The sequence below is a fragment of the Panicum virgatum genome, chromosome 8N (genome assembly GCF_016808335.1).
Source record: "Panicum virgatum strain AP13 chromosome 8N, P.virgatum_v5, whole genome shotgun sequence".
Lineage (NCBI taxonomy): Eukaryota > Viridiplantae > Streptophyta > Magnoliopsida > Poales > Poaceae > Panicum > Panicum virgatum.
In genome coordinates this window covers 15020294-15035121 of record NC_053152.1, presented here as the reverse complement: position 1 = coordinate 15035121, position 14828 = coordinate 15020294, and the positions used below count along the sequence as shown (strand labels likewise).

General features: G+C 47.0%; 1 protein-coding gene across 1 annotated transcript; it reads left to right on the top strand.

Moving 5' to 3' along the window:
• Positions 1–641: 641 nt before the first annotated feature.
• LOC120684818 (cysteine-rich receptor-like protein kinase 6) lies at positions 642–13046 on the top strand. Its single transcript, XM_039966685.1, has 9 exons — positions 642–720; positions 835–853; positions 935–1262; positions 8641–9142; positions 11427–11566; positions 11658–11868; positions 11960–12203; positions 12308–12461; positions 12537–13046. Exons 1-9 carry the CDS (start codon positions 642–644, stop codon positions 12783–12785), a joined length of 1926 nt encoding a protein of 641 aa, XP_039822619.1. The 3' UTR covers positions 12786–13046.
• Positions 13047–14828: the final 1782 nt, after the last annotated feature.

The following is a 14828-nucleotide window of genomic DNA, read 5'->3' as shown; positions in this document are numbered from 1 at the left end:
GATATTGTTCTTTTTAATATTTGTCTTTTTTCCTACCTGTAAATACGATGCTGGTTGCTTGTCTTCTTGGGACCCTATGAAATGCTACAAAATCTCTGTGTATGTGGTTTTTGCTCCATGCTCTATTGAGTTTAGGTTATCAAACAATCTGGGTGGATTGAGCCCCAACATGTCAGTGTTGTAAAAGCTACCCTGCATCATGGACAATAACAATGTTTGTACAAAATTAAGATGGAGTAAACACATGCATGGTATTTATATGTTTTTTTGCTGGCACCAAGACCAAGTCACTAGTTGAATATATGCTGGTCCTTGTGCGCTGCATCCATATTCTTCAATGGCAGATAGTCTGTTATCTTCATGTGCTTTAGAGCTTGACTGTGTTTGCATGGGAACAGAGCTAATATTTGTAACCTAAAAAGCATAATACAGTGCTGTATAGTTTTCGCCCAAAGTTTTTCAGGATTTTATTTGTGAGGTGTTTATACTCAACTATGCAAGCACAAAATCTGTTGGTATTTGCTGGTGCGAAATTTTTGTGCAGTCAAAAAGTAGTTATCTCACAGTTTGTAACATAGTTTTACAGTAGCAAGTCTCTCAATTTTTTTTTTAGAATCTACCTGTGTGGACACAAAGAGATGATGTGTGCTTATTTGATCATGTTGATGATGCAGGTGATCCAAACTCCAATTGCTCCCAGAGCTCTCCCCTATCTGGAAGGTCACAATTAGAAAAGATTTCAGACACAAATAACTTTTGAAGTTTTGATCATGTTGGTTATCTTTCTCTTTCTCTTTCTCTCTTTTTCACTTTTTTGGTTTCGAATCTGATTAGCAAAGAAGAATAACAGACAGTGAGATAAAAGCCCACTTTCTCAACATCGAACCTTATACTTTTCCCCTGCACACACCTTCCACCGTGCACACTGTGCCAGCGCACAATGGCTCGCCACCAGTCACCACCTCCCACCCGCCGTGGCCACCGCCTTCGCCGTGGCCGCCGCTGCCCTGCTCGCCCCGCGCGCCGCTTCGGCCTACCCGTGGCCGGTGTGCGGCGACAGCAGCAGCTTCAAGCCCAACAGCACGTTCCAGGCCAACCTCGACCTCCTCGCCGCCACACTGCCCCGGAACGCCTCCGCGTCCCCAAGCCTCTACGCCACCGCCGTCGCGGGCGCCGTCCCGGAGCAGGTCTGGGCCATGGCGCTCTGCCGCGGCGACACCAACGCCACCAGCTGCCTGAGCTGCCTCGACCAGGCGTTCCGGGTGAAGGGAATCGGGTAGGCTACGCTAGCATCACTACCGCATATACCCAAGATACTTGCGAGTAGAAGATCATAGATCGTTACCACTACACGCGCAGCGCAGCGGAAGAAGTCGCGCGTTGATGTAGAGGAAGTAGTCGATCACGTCCCACGAACCGAGCTCCTCTTACTTGATCCCAGCAGCCGATCAGCGCAACAGTCGCAGCAGCGCCTCCACGGAGTTCACACGTATGGGGATGAAACGCCGGGCGTCGGTGTGCTAGCACCGCACGCACGGCATGGGCGGCGGCCGAGAGAGAGGGAGGGGCGGCGGCTAGGAAGTGGTGCAGCTCTCTGGTTGTTGCCCCCCAAGCCGTCCCTCGTATATATAGGGCGTACTAATGGGCTTCTATCTCATAGGCCCATTAGTAACCATAATCCCTCTTGGATCAATATCCTCTTGGGCCTTTAAAACATATTGTGATGATGGGCTCTTAGGCATATCACCAACAATCTCCCACTTGCACTAGAGACAATCATACACTCAAGCTTTCCAATATTCCAAACCCCTTAAGTGTGTGACCCGTTAGGTTCATGTGTAGGTGGTCGTGATCGGAAATCATTTCCGAATCACAAGTCAATAGCGGCACCTAGCAGGGCATAGTGACTCACAAATACACATAAAGATCATATCGGCCGAACCATAGATATACTCATACACCGATCCCTTTGCCACACGATACCAGTCAAGCTCAAAGCGAGATGCGTGCCCCCTTTGTGATAGCTCGACCATTCTCTCGATCTAATAGTGGATTCATAACTAATCTTTTGTCATCATGATTAACTCTTTAATCACTTTGGCATGGCCATGCACTTTCAAATCCAACTATCTCGAGGGGCCCAGAGATATCTCTCCCGTTATCTAGGAGGGGCAAATTCCATCTTGATCCGCTCACATCCCATTCCATGTTTCATGACACACCTGTAAGCTGCTTTTGTAACTACCCAGTCACGGAGTAGCGTTTAGCAGCCCCAAGATGCACCACTACACACAGTGAGAAACAATGGCGATCTCAGGTCTAAGGATCCAGTAGGTATAACACTCAAGAACAACTGATGGCACATACAAAATAACAATCCCAACATTGTCTTGGAGTGGGTCAATCCAACACCATGTTCACCAACATGTGTCCACATAATTAATCCGATATCTCCATATCCATGATCCGTGAAACATGATCATCAATTAATGCATGTGCTAGTCTCAACGTCGTTGTTGTCCCACACAACGACATAAACTAGGGATAATTTAGAATCATATCATTGTCAACAAAGAGTTTCACGAACAAGTCACATACTTGATAATCAATGTAAAAAATAATCATCCATGGAACAAATAACAATTATTTATCATTACATAAACATACTCATGACACAAAAATCTCCCACGCACACTAGAATCACTGATGTAAGTATCTAATACCCATAGATCTCATGTGCGCCTCATGCTTTGGTTGTGGGAGAGGCTTCGTCAACGGATCAGCAACGTTTGAATCCGTGTGCACCTTGCAAACCTTCACATCACCTCTCTCAACAAAGTTACGGATGAGGTGATACTTCCGCAGTATATGTCTGGACTTCTTAGTTGTTCTAGGCTCCTTTGCTAGTGCAACGGCACCACTATTATCACAATAGAGGTCCACTGGACTGGACGCACTAGGAACAACACCCAAGTCAGAAACAAACTTTCTGATCCAAACAGCTTCTTTTGCAGCTTCAGAAGCTGCAATATACTCGGCCTCTGTCGTCGAATCAGCCACCGTATCTTGCTTGGAACTCTTCCAGCTCACTGCCCCACCATTGAGGCAGAAAACAAAACCGGATTGCGATTTGGAGTCATCTTTGTCTGTTTGAAAACTAGCATCGGTGTAACCCTTTACAAGAAGCTCATCTTCGCCTCCAAATATTAGGAACATATCCTTAGTTCATCTGAAGTACTTAAGGATACTCTTTACAATTGTCCAGTGAGGTTCACCGAAATCTGACTGATACCTGCTCGTAACACATAGAGTAAAGGAAACATCTGGGCGCATGCAAAGCATAGCATACATGATCGACCCTATGGCTGAAGCATAAGGAATCGTACTCATCCTCTTTTGCTCATCAGGTGTCGTAGCACACTGACTCTTGCTTAGAGTAATGCCATGTGACATTGGCAAGAAACCTTTCTTGGAATCTTGCATATTGAACCGATTCAATATCTTGTCAATGTACGTGTCTTGGCTTAATCCAATTAGCCTTTTTGATCTATCTCTATAGATCCTAATACCCAGAATATAAGCCGCCTCTCCTAAATCCTTCATCGAAAAACTCTTTTTCAATGAGGTTTTAACGGCTTCAAGCATTGGAATATCATTTCCGATCAGTAATATGTCATCCACATATAGGACCAGAAACACAAGTGCGCTCCCACTAGCCTTTTTGTAAACACAAGGCTCATCTTCATTCTTGATGAAGCCAAACCCTTTGACTACTTCATCAAAACGAATATTCCAACTCCGAGATGCTTGCTTCAATCCATAGATGGACCTCTGAAGCTTACATATTTTTCCAGCATTTTTAGGATCGACAAAACCTTCAGGCTGTGTCATATACACATCCTCACTTAGATGTCCATTAAGGAAAGCGGTTTTGACATCCATTTGCCATATCTCATAGTCATAATATGCGGCAATTGCTAGGAGAATCCGAACAGACTTTAGCATTGCGACGGGCGAAAATGTTTCCTCATAGTCAACACCTTGAATTTGTCGGAAACTTTTCGCCACCAATCGTGCCTTATAGATGTGAACATTTCCATCCATGTCTAATTTTTTTCTTAAAAATCCACTTACAGTCGACAAGTCTTACACTGTCAATCTGATCGACCAAGTTCCAAACTTGATTATCATGCATGGATTTTAACTCGGATTCCATGGCTTCGAGCCATTTGTCGGAGTCGGGTCCCATCATTGCTTCTTTGTAGGTCAAGGGCTCATCATTTTCCATCAATAATACGTGGCGCTCCTCCGTAATAAGGAGGTTGAGCTTGTCAGTAGCGCGACGTGCCCTTATAGACCTTCGTGGGGCTGGTGCCTCAACTACGGGTTGTGCAACATCTTGCACATCCCGTGGATCTTCAGTGGGTGCTGAAACAGTTTCGGGTGTTTCTTGAATTTCTTCAAGTTGCACCTTGCTCCCACTAAATCCTTTTGAGAGAAACTCCTTTTCTAAGAAAACACCATTGCGAGCGACAAACACTTTGCCTTCCGCCTTATTGTAAAAATAATATCCTTTGGTTTCCCTAGGATACCCCACAAAGAAACATTTGTCTGACTTTGGAGTGAGCTTATCTGACATCAAACATTTGACATAAGCCTCACATCCCCAAACTTTGAGAAAAGATAATCCGGGACGCTTCCCAGTCCATATCTCATATGGTGTCTTCTCAACAGACTTACTTGGAACCCTATTCAGTGTGAACGCAGCAGTTTCAAGAGCGTAACCCCAAAATGACAATGGAAGATCAGGTTGGCTCATCATGGACCTAACCATGTCCAATAAGGTTCGGTTCCTCCTTTCGGATACCCCATTCCATTGAGGTGTTCCGGGCGGAGTTAGCTGCGGAATAATTCTACATTGCTTCAAATGATCACCAAATTCAAGGCTCAAATATTCTCCTCCACGATCAGATCGCAGAAATTTAATTGTCTTGCCTAATTGATTTTATACTTCATTCTGAAATTCTTTGAACTTTTCAAACGATTCAGACTTGTGCCTCATTAAGTAGATATAGCCATATATACTAAAGTCATCAGTGAAAGTAATGAAGTACTGAAAATCACCTCTAGCTATTGAGCTCATTGGTCCATATACATCGATATGTACAAGTCCCAATAAGTCACTCGCCCTCTCACTATGACCAGTGAAAGGCGCTTTGGTCATCTTTCCAAGCAAACAAGACTCACATGTATCAAATGATTTAAAATTAAATGAGCTTAACAATCCATCTTTATGGAGTTGTTCAATGCGTTTCTCATTTATATGACCTAAGCGACAATGCCAAATAAAAGTGGGATTCAAATCATTTGGTCTAAACCTCTTAGTATTAATGTTACAGACAGATTTATCCTCAAGATCAAGAACATATAATCCATTCACCAATGGACAATGAGCATAAAAAATACCATTGCAAAAGATAGAACAACGTTTGTTCTCTATTACAATCTTAAAATCACCAACTTCTTCCAAACATGAAGAAGAAATAATGTTCTTGCTCAAAGCAGGAATGCAATAACAATTATTTAATTCCAAAACTAATCCGGAGGGTAGAGACAAGTGGTAGGTGCCGACCGCCAACACCGCAACCTTTGCGCCATTGCCGACACGAATGTCCAACTCGCCTCTTGCAAATCTTCTAGTCTCACTTAGACCCTGCAACGATTTGCAAGTGTGAATCATCGATCCAGTATCAAATACCCAAGATTCATTAGAAGATAATGCAATATTTATTTCTATAACATTTATACCTGAAGTGGAAGTCTCACTTCCCTTCTTCTTCTTTTTTTCTTCCAAGTACTTCTTGCAGTTCCTAGACCAATGTCTCTTTTCATGACAGTGGAAGCATTCATCTTCAGAAGTAGGGCCAGATTTGGCCTTAGGTGCTGGCTTTAGCTTAGAGCTCGAGGACTCACCACCGGAACTCTTTTTCTTGCCTTTACCTTTGGGATTAGGAGGCGTCCAACGCTTCCTCTTTTTGTTCCCCTTCTGAATCATCATCACATGATTGGGATTCTTCTTAATGCTCTCCTCTGCTGTCTTTAGCATCTCATGCAACTAACTCAATGTTTTATCCAAGCCATTCATCTGAAAGTTCATGATAAAAGGCTCATAGCTCGCCGGGAGCGACTAGAGAATAACATCAGTAGCCAAGTCTTGGTGAAGTTCAGAACCAAGTCTGTCCAAAGTCTCAATGTAACCAATCATTTTGATCACATGAGGACTGACTGGGCTACCTTCTGCCAGCTTGCAGGCAAACAAGAACTTTGAGATATTGAACCTCTCAGTCCTGGCTTGGTTCTGAAACATCCCACGCAGCCCCTCGATCATGGTATGAGCATCCGCATGCTCATACTGCTTCTGCAGATCAGGGGACATGGTGGCGAGCATCAGACAGCTGACATCAAGTGAGTCATTGCAGTGCTTCTCATAAGCTCTGCGATCAGCAGCAGTTGCATTGTCAGGGAGATCATTAGGATATGGCTGCTCAAGAACATACTCCTTTTTCTCTTGCCTGAGAACAATTCTCAGGTTGCGGTACCAATCAATAAAGTTTGTTCCATTCAACTTTTCTTTCTCAAGAACAGAACGCAAATTGAAAGCGGAATTGTTACTGGCAGACATGATCTACAACATTAAAGTAAAGCAAGATTTCAGCACTAAGTTTATGTAAAGACTTTCATTAACTGATTTAACAAAAGACAACCTACTATATCAAAGTCATCTTCCCTCTAATGACATATAGTGGTTCAAGATCCATAATCACTAAAATTCTAGTGAGCTTTAGCATCACGGCTAGAAAAGTAGTGATACAGGTAAGTAACAAATTACTAATCACATCTCTATGCGACTCTTGTTTGTTGGGTGGCATCCAATGCCCCGGCCCCAACCCTATGCCTTAAAGCCCAAAACTGTTTTGATAGCTTTGCTGAGTAAACCAATACTATGCTTGTGAATGTCTGACATCCACCCTATACAAAAGTGATAGCTGAGGATACTCTACTTTGGTAAACCTACCACACAACGCTCAAAATTTATAGGTGCAGCTATTGGTAAAAGGCATCAAAACTCAACCTTTTCTGAGGGAAGCTATTCTATCATGATTAAAGCATCCACCATATGTAAAAGCATGAAAGAATAGTATGACAGGAAAATAAACATCACAGGCATATAATCATATTATATTGTGAATAGTATGGCCTCTTGCATCACAATGGGCTCCATCACCATGGCTCCAAGGTGACCTCCATTGCCATCCGTCCTGTCTTGTGGTGATCATCATCGCCATCATGATTGAAGCCTCCATGAAAAGATACTAAGCTACTACATCTAATAGCTAGTGAAATAATTACATGAGGATTCAAACATCACAAGTCGACACGCAGGTCGTTATACAATAATGGTGCAACCTCAACCCGGTTGTGTTAACTTGCGACACGCAGGCCGCACAAATCATCACATAGATCATCACATGACATTGAGGCCATACCATTCACATCACACGCTGCAAAAACAAGTTAGGCGTACGACGTGTTCTACCAAAGTAGCGCTTAGGAAGCCGCTACAGCGAGAAAGCAACCGCGGTCAGCGGGCGGGGGGTCGAGGGGGGAGCCGCCCCCCGCGGGTCTCAGGGCAGCGCCCTGAAAACCTCACAGAATTACACAGATCGCATCTATGGAATCCCTATGAAAATCTCATCAGAGTGATCGTATCACCTCAAATCCGAGCCATTCATAATGCCTCAATTTTCACTAAGTCAATTACATTGACCGTGCAAACTTTGCACTTGAGAAGACTGCATCTACACATGACCTCGATCTGTTGGTCCAATCTGCTGACTTATGCACACAGTTAGTCCCTATGGTGATTCCAGCCGGTAGGAACATGTCGTATGCATAACAGAGAAAGAACACAAACTAATCTTTTGTCACATGCCGCGCAATCAACTCGCTCCAGTTTTAACCCCTTATGACCAATTGATCTAATCAAACCGTGCAAAAGTAATAGATCCAATCTACTACAACAACATATCACATATATGCAAATGATCCAGACTAAAAACTACGCAAGATGGCTCTGGTACCACTGAAGGGAATCGGGTAGGCTACGCTAGCATCACTACCGCATATACCCAAGATACTTGCGAGTAGAAGATCATAGATCGTTACCACTAGACGCGCAGCGCAGCGGAAGAAGTCGTGCGTCGATGTAGAGGAAGTAGTCGATCACGTCCCACGAACCGAGCTCCTCTTACTTGATCCCAGCAGCCGATCAGCGCAACAGTCGCAGCAGTGCCTCCACGGAGTCCACACGTACGGGGATGAAACGCCGGGCGTCGGTGTGCTAGCACCGCACGCATGGCATGGGCGGCGGCCGAGAGAGAGAGGGAGGGGCGGCGGCTAGGAAGTGGTGCAGTTCTCTGGTTGTCGCCCCCCTAGCCCCTCCCTCGTATATATAGGGCGTACTAATGGGCTTCTATCTCATAGGCCCATTAGTAACCCTAATCCCTCTTAGATCAATATCCTCTTGGGCCTTTAAACCGTATTGTGATGATGAGCTCTTGGGCATATCACCAACACCAGGACCTGCCCAACGACTGCACCTACCACAAGGACGCCACCATCTACTACGACCCCTGCATCCTTCACTACTCCGACGTCCACACGCTCCCCGGCGACGACACCGGCCCGGCGCTCAACAACTACGCCGTCAACAAGAACGCCAACGTCACGTCGGACCCGGCCCGGTTCGTGGCCCTCCTGGCCGCCCTCGTGAACGCCACCGCCGAGCGCGCCGCCAACAACTCCGCGCGGCGGTTCGCCACCGGGGAGGCCGACTTCGACCGGGAGTTCCCCAAGGTGTACGCGCTGGCGCAGTGCGTGCCGGACATGACGGCGGCGCAGTGCCGGAAGTGCCTCGCAGGGATCGTGGCGGGGAACCTGCCGGGGTTCCAGAGCAACATCGGAGGCAGGGTGCTGGGGATCAACTGCACCTACCGCTACGAGACCGCGCCCTTCTTCAACGGGCCGGCGACGGTGCGCCTGGCGACACCGGGCTCCGGAGCGCCGGCGGCCGCAGGAGGAGGTAAGGGAAAAGCGTCAATTTTTTACTCTTTGTTTGACACCACTAACATGCCGGCACTGATGGTCCGTGATGGTGGGCCCCGCGTGCATATTCTGACGGAAAATTGTTTGTGCGTGTTGGTCGTGGCGAAAACTTGATTAGTGCGGTGTGCGAGGATGATAATGATTACTCACTTGAAAATTAGACATTCTCCAACCATTCTTGAATCTTGATGAGAAGGGGAAAAAAAGGGTGTCTCTGCATCGCATATAATTCAGTTGCTCTCATGGATTTTTGTTCACTGGATTTGGATTGACTGCTCAGGTAGCTCACCCATGGAAGCACCAGGATATGATACACCAAAAGGAGAAAATACACGTGCATCGCTTTCTTATAACTGATCTTTTATATAATATTCGTGGTCACAAGTTTCAAAAAGCTGACTTGACTCCATATAATTTTTTAAGGACGAGTGAAGGATGGACCTCTCACTTATCTAGCAGTGCCCCATTTTTTTCTGTCACCGTATGCAAAAATACCAGTAGAATTTTAGAAAGTACAGTACTGAGAAAGTACTTTTTGACCAATCCAAAGTTCATTATCCTTCATACTGTTTTCTGATTGAACTCATGTTTTTATTTTTCGATCAAAACATACCTGTATTGAAGTTTAGGAAACAGTACCTGGACCCGTACAAATACATATATGTTAAGGAAGAATACAGAGGACAGCTGTTTTGCAGACCAGTCCCTTGAAAATAAAGAAATTACAAACAAGTCCCTAGGAACCTCTGCAACTCACATCCACTGGACATCAACGCCGGCTTGCCGTCTTTCCCAGATCCACCGAAGCTCCATCGCCAAAAGGCTTTGAGAAGAGTCGAAGTAGACACTCACCCAAACAGATGAGATGGAGGCATCGCCGATAGTCCGTCGACCGGGGCCGCACCCCAAGCTCCGACAACCTTGGACCAAAGCTCGCCGTCGACCATCGTCGGGGGAAACTCGAGCTCGATCCACTCTCCTACCATCCGCCAGACCACAGCCGCCACTGCATCTTCAAACCAACACAGGAGCTCCCCGCCGGGAACAGGAGGCTCCACCCACCCAGACCTCGCACCAGCGTCGGAGTGAGCGCCGCTGCAGCAGGGACAAGGCCGGAGGACCTTATTCCTCAACGCCGATGACGCCACCGCCTCGCCATCGCCGCCCGGAAAGACCAGCCTCGACTCCTCCGCGAAGAAGCCAGGCACAACATAGCCCACGCTGCCTACTCCACCGGCGGGCAAACCGGCGAGGAAGACAAGCCCCTAGGGAGCAAACAAAAGCTCCATCCCCAACGCACCGGGAGAGCACAAAAGGACCTTCCCCACCGCAAAGAGGAAGACCAATACTAACCTCATACAGATCTCGCCAGAGACGCTGCCGCCGATGCCACCGTCGCCGAAGAAACACCGAGGTAAACTAACCCTTGCCGGCGATATAGAAGACACCAGTGGGACAGAGGAGCTACTAGACCTAGGCCTAAAACTATACAGGGCCCTCCCGCCAAGGAGCTGGGCACCCCTCTCAGCTCCGCCGTCAGCAAGGACGCCGGAGGAGAGGGGGCCGGTGGATCGACGGAGGGAAAAGCGAGTCGCCCTCAAAATCGCCTTGTGGCACTGTAGGAAAGGGAAAGATGGTTCGAGAGTACTCAAAGCGCGGGTGTTGATTGAACTCATGTTTGTGGCACATAATTCTTGTTTCATTTGCTTACACATTCATTAATTTAATTCACAGGGGGAAGAAAGTACAGAGTTTTCGCTGTGGTTCTTGCAGTTGTTCTGCCGACTCTAGCAGCGTCGAACCTTGTGTTCTGCTTCTGTTTCTGGAGGCGGTGGCGGCCAGTTGCACAGACCAAGCAGTAATGTACGTCCCGGCAAAATCTCATTCTTCACAGCCGTGAAACTCTCCAAGGAATCTGGAAAAAAAAACTCTATGGGTGAGACCTCCCCGAAGGCGTTGGGATTAAAATAGAAGACAACCTCTCACACGGATCGAGAAAATCCCTAAACCCCACTCCACCCAAACACAACGGCACCGTAGCCCGCGTGAGACTGGACCAGCCTTAGACCTGTGCTTTGAAGTGGAGCGGGCGAGATGACTTTTTTCAACGCGCAGATAAACTGCGCGGGCCCGGCCACCAAATTCGCCCCCTAGGGGTTCGAACCCGGGCCGGCGGGATGCCACCGCGTCCGGCTGACCGGTCTGCCGTCGCTAGGCAGGAATGTGAAAAGAAATGACCTGTCAACTTCATACTTGAACAGACCCCGTGTATTCAGCCGAAGCAGAGGACATGGAAACGGTGGACTCGATGATGATCGACGTCTCCACCCTGCGAGCCGCGACAGGGGATTTCGACGAGATCAACAAGCTCGGAGAAGGCGGCTTCGGGGTAGTGTACAAGGTACTGAAGGAGCAATCAAGCATGTTCCGTGGAATTCCTCAACTGACAAATGCTCAGTGACTAACAGAGTACATTTGTTTGGTTTGTTCAGGGCGTTCTCCCGGACGGCGACGAGATAGCGGTGAAGCGGCTGTCGAGGAGCTCGACGCAGGGAGTGGAGGAGCTGAAGAACGAGCTCGCGCTGGTGGCCAGGCTGAAGCACAAGAACCTCGTCAGGCTCGTCGGCGTCTGCCTGGAGCAGCAGGAGCGGCTGCTAGTCTACGAGTTCGTCCCCAACCGAAGCCTCAACCTCATCCTCTTCAGTACTGATTGAACTGCTCTCAACGCTGCCGTTTAAAACTTTTACCTCGTCACATCACTGATCACTCCCTGCTTCCGTCATGATCATTTCAGACACTGAGCACGAGGAACGTGAGCAGCTGGACTGGGCGCAGAGGTACAGGATCATAAACGGCATCGCTCGAGGCCTGCAGTACCTGCACGAAGACTCTCAGCTCAAAGTTGTCCACCGGGACCTCAAGGCCAGCAACATCCTGCTGGACGCGGACATGAACCCCAAGATCTCGGACTTCGGCCTCGCGAGGATCTTCGGCCGAGACCAGACGCAGGCCGTCACCAGCCGTGTCGTCGGAACCTAGTCTGTACTACTAAAACTCGGTGTTAATTTTGTGCAGGTTCAGCTTATTGATCTCTGGGCAACAAGGTGATCGGAATTCTGCTCCATTTTTTTTTTTGTTTCAGTGGGTACATGGCGCCGGAGTACCTAATGCGCGGGAACTACTCCGTGAAGTCGGATGCGTTCAGCTTCGGGGTCACGGTGCTGGAGATCGTCACGGGGAGGAAGAACAGTAACGACGGCGACAGACCCCAGCAGTCTGGAGACCTCTTGACCACCGTAAGAGCAGTCTGATCACCATTCTCTCTGCAAGTTTTGATGATGTTTGGCTCAAGGTTTTAAACCACCGTGCAGGTGTGGGAGCACTGGGAGGCCGGGACGGCGGCCGAGTTGGTGGACCCGGGCATGAGCGGCAGCTTCCCAGTGGGCGACGTGCTGAGGTGTATCCACGTAGGGCTGCTGTGCGTCCAGGGAGACCCAGCGGCGCGGCCGGTGATGTCGTCAGTGGTAATGATGCTTGGCAGCGACACGATCACCATCCAAGCGCCGTCCAAGCCGGCGTTCTTCGCCAGGAACAACGGTACTAACAACACGACCGTGTGACCGTGTCGACGGCATCAGTGCAGGGCTAGCCGTGACAGTGCACAACAGTTTTGAGTAACTTGTGCGCATCGACTTGTATACTTTTGCATGGGCTAGAAACGATTTTTAGAATTTTCATTTCAGGGTTTATGTTTGAGATTGAGTTGTAGATTTCACTGTATGCCCATTTTGAACCAACTAGCCTGTCAACTCGTGCTCCTCCACGGGCTAATTAGAATTAATATAAAAATAAGATATATAGCTAATAATTATAATTATCTATCTCATGTCCTCTTTCATCTATTAAATATTCTAACACATACTCTAAAATATATATTTATCATTATATAGTTACAATAGATTTCATTTTGCATCACACCTCCACGTGTCTTTGATATATATTTAATTGAACCCATTTGTTTGTGAATTGGTATTCTTGTTTCTTCCATCATACATAAATACATGGTGACATATATCATGGGTAGTATTTTTATATAAATAATATATTAATAATGATAGAAATAGTAATTTATAATTTTGTATTTGGTGTACTTTAATATTTTGTTATAATTATATAATTTAGATTCAGATTTAGGGTTACATTAACTTTTAATAACAATATAATTAGATAATTTATATGCAAATTTAGAGGGTTATTTGCATTATTTTTATAATGGCATAGGTGGGTAATTTAGATATACGTTTAGGGGATTACTTTAGTCTATTTTCATAATGGCAGAGGTGGGTAATTTATAATTATTAGGAAAGATAATAGATCTAATGACTATTATGATTAGAGTTGTCGTATTGATGGCTAGATGTTTCTGATTTTTGTGAGAATTTTTAGAATTTCTCTATTTTTTTAGAATGTCAATTTAGAATCCTAGATGGCTTCACGTGAGATTTCAAAAGGAGCCTCCAATTAGTAATAGTAAGATATGGGATACCTGTGCAGCATCCGAAAAATGATGTGCGACTATTTCCTCCACATAATCAAGGCACATGACACAGTTGTAACCAGACTGAACGTGTGTTAGTGTTTACCCGATCAATAAGAATGAGCTAAGAATAGAATTTAACTTGGGCCTACATTTTGTTTGTCAAATCCACTTCAAAGGTAGAGTGGGGGAACTTTAATTTGAGCTGAAACTGTACTTGTAAAATTTTTCTGAAGCAGAGTCAAAAGATCCCCAAATATATACCCAGGCATCAGGAGTTCTTACAGAATTGACATCTTCTTGGAACTTAAGAAGCTCTTTGTATTGTATTGTATTGACATTGGCATGCGAAAGAGGACTAGTAAGTACTGAACTCGGAGGAAAGAAACAGTTGGCTGGCTAATACATCCTAGCATCCCCTTTCTACAGTTCAAAAGGGCGACTCAGGAAGCGACTCCGTTCTCCCTCCGTCGATCCGCCGGCCCCCTCCCCTCCGGCGCCTCCTTGGGCGACGGCGGCGAGAGGGGAGCCCGGCTCCTTGGCGGATGGTCCTTGTATAGCTATAGATTAGGTCTGCTAGCTTGTTTTACCGGCGGTGGCAGTCGGGCCACCGTCTAGGGTCTGATCTCTCCAGCGCTTCTCCGGCAGCGGCGGCGGCTTCGGTGCCATTTCCGGTGAGGGCCGTTGGAGTCTTTTGCTCCTCCTCGTGTTCTCCAATGAAGACATCGTCGCTGGTGTCTCTGTCGGAGCGCAGGAAGTGAGGTTAGGCGTACCTTTCCCCCAAATAATTTCCGGCGTCAGTGTGGTCGCCGGAGATGGCTCTGTGGGGTCGTTCTGCTTCGTCTCTGTGAAGGGATGTGAGCTTCCAGTCATCTCCTATGGTGGGATGTGGATTCCGGCTGTCGGGGTTCGCTCCGGCGGTGGCGGATGCTTCCGGCGAATCCTTGGCGACGAAGATGCCGAGGTCCTTTCAGTGGTTTACATACGGCTTCATGGTGGGTCGTTGTCTCTTGCGGCTTTACATTTGTTGGTCTTCTTCGTCGGGGTCAGCTGGAATGCGCGGCGGTGGGCGGTGTGCGGCAGCTGCGGCGCGTCGCTGGGAAGAAGGGAGAAGAGCCTGGAAGAA

Excerpts from the sequence above, each read along its gene's own strand:
- LOC120684818 (XM_039966685.1), top strand. The coding sequence starts at position 642 with ATGTGTGCTTATTTGATCATGTTGATGATGCAGGTGATCCAAACTCCA. Across the intron at positions 11,567-11,657 it reads GCTTCGGGGTAGTGTACAAG|GGCGTTCTCCCGGACGGCGA; the intron begins GTACTGAAGGAG and ends TGGTTTGTTCAG. Across the intron at positions 11,869-11,959 it reads CCTCAACCTCATCCTCTTCA|ACACTGAGCACGAGGAACGT; the intron begins GTACTGATTGAA and ends TGATCATTTCAG.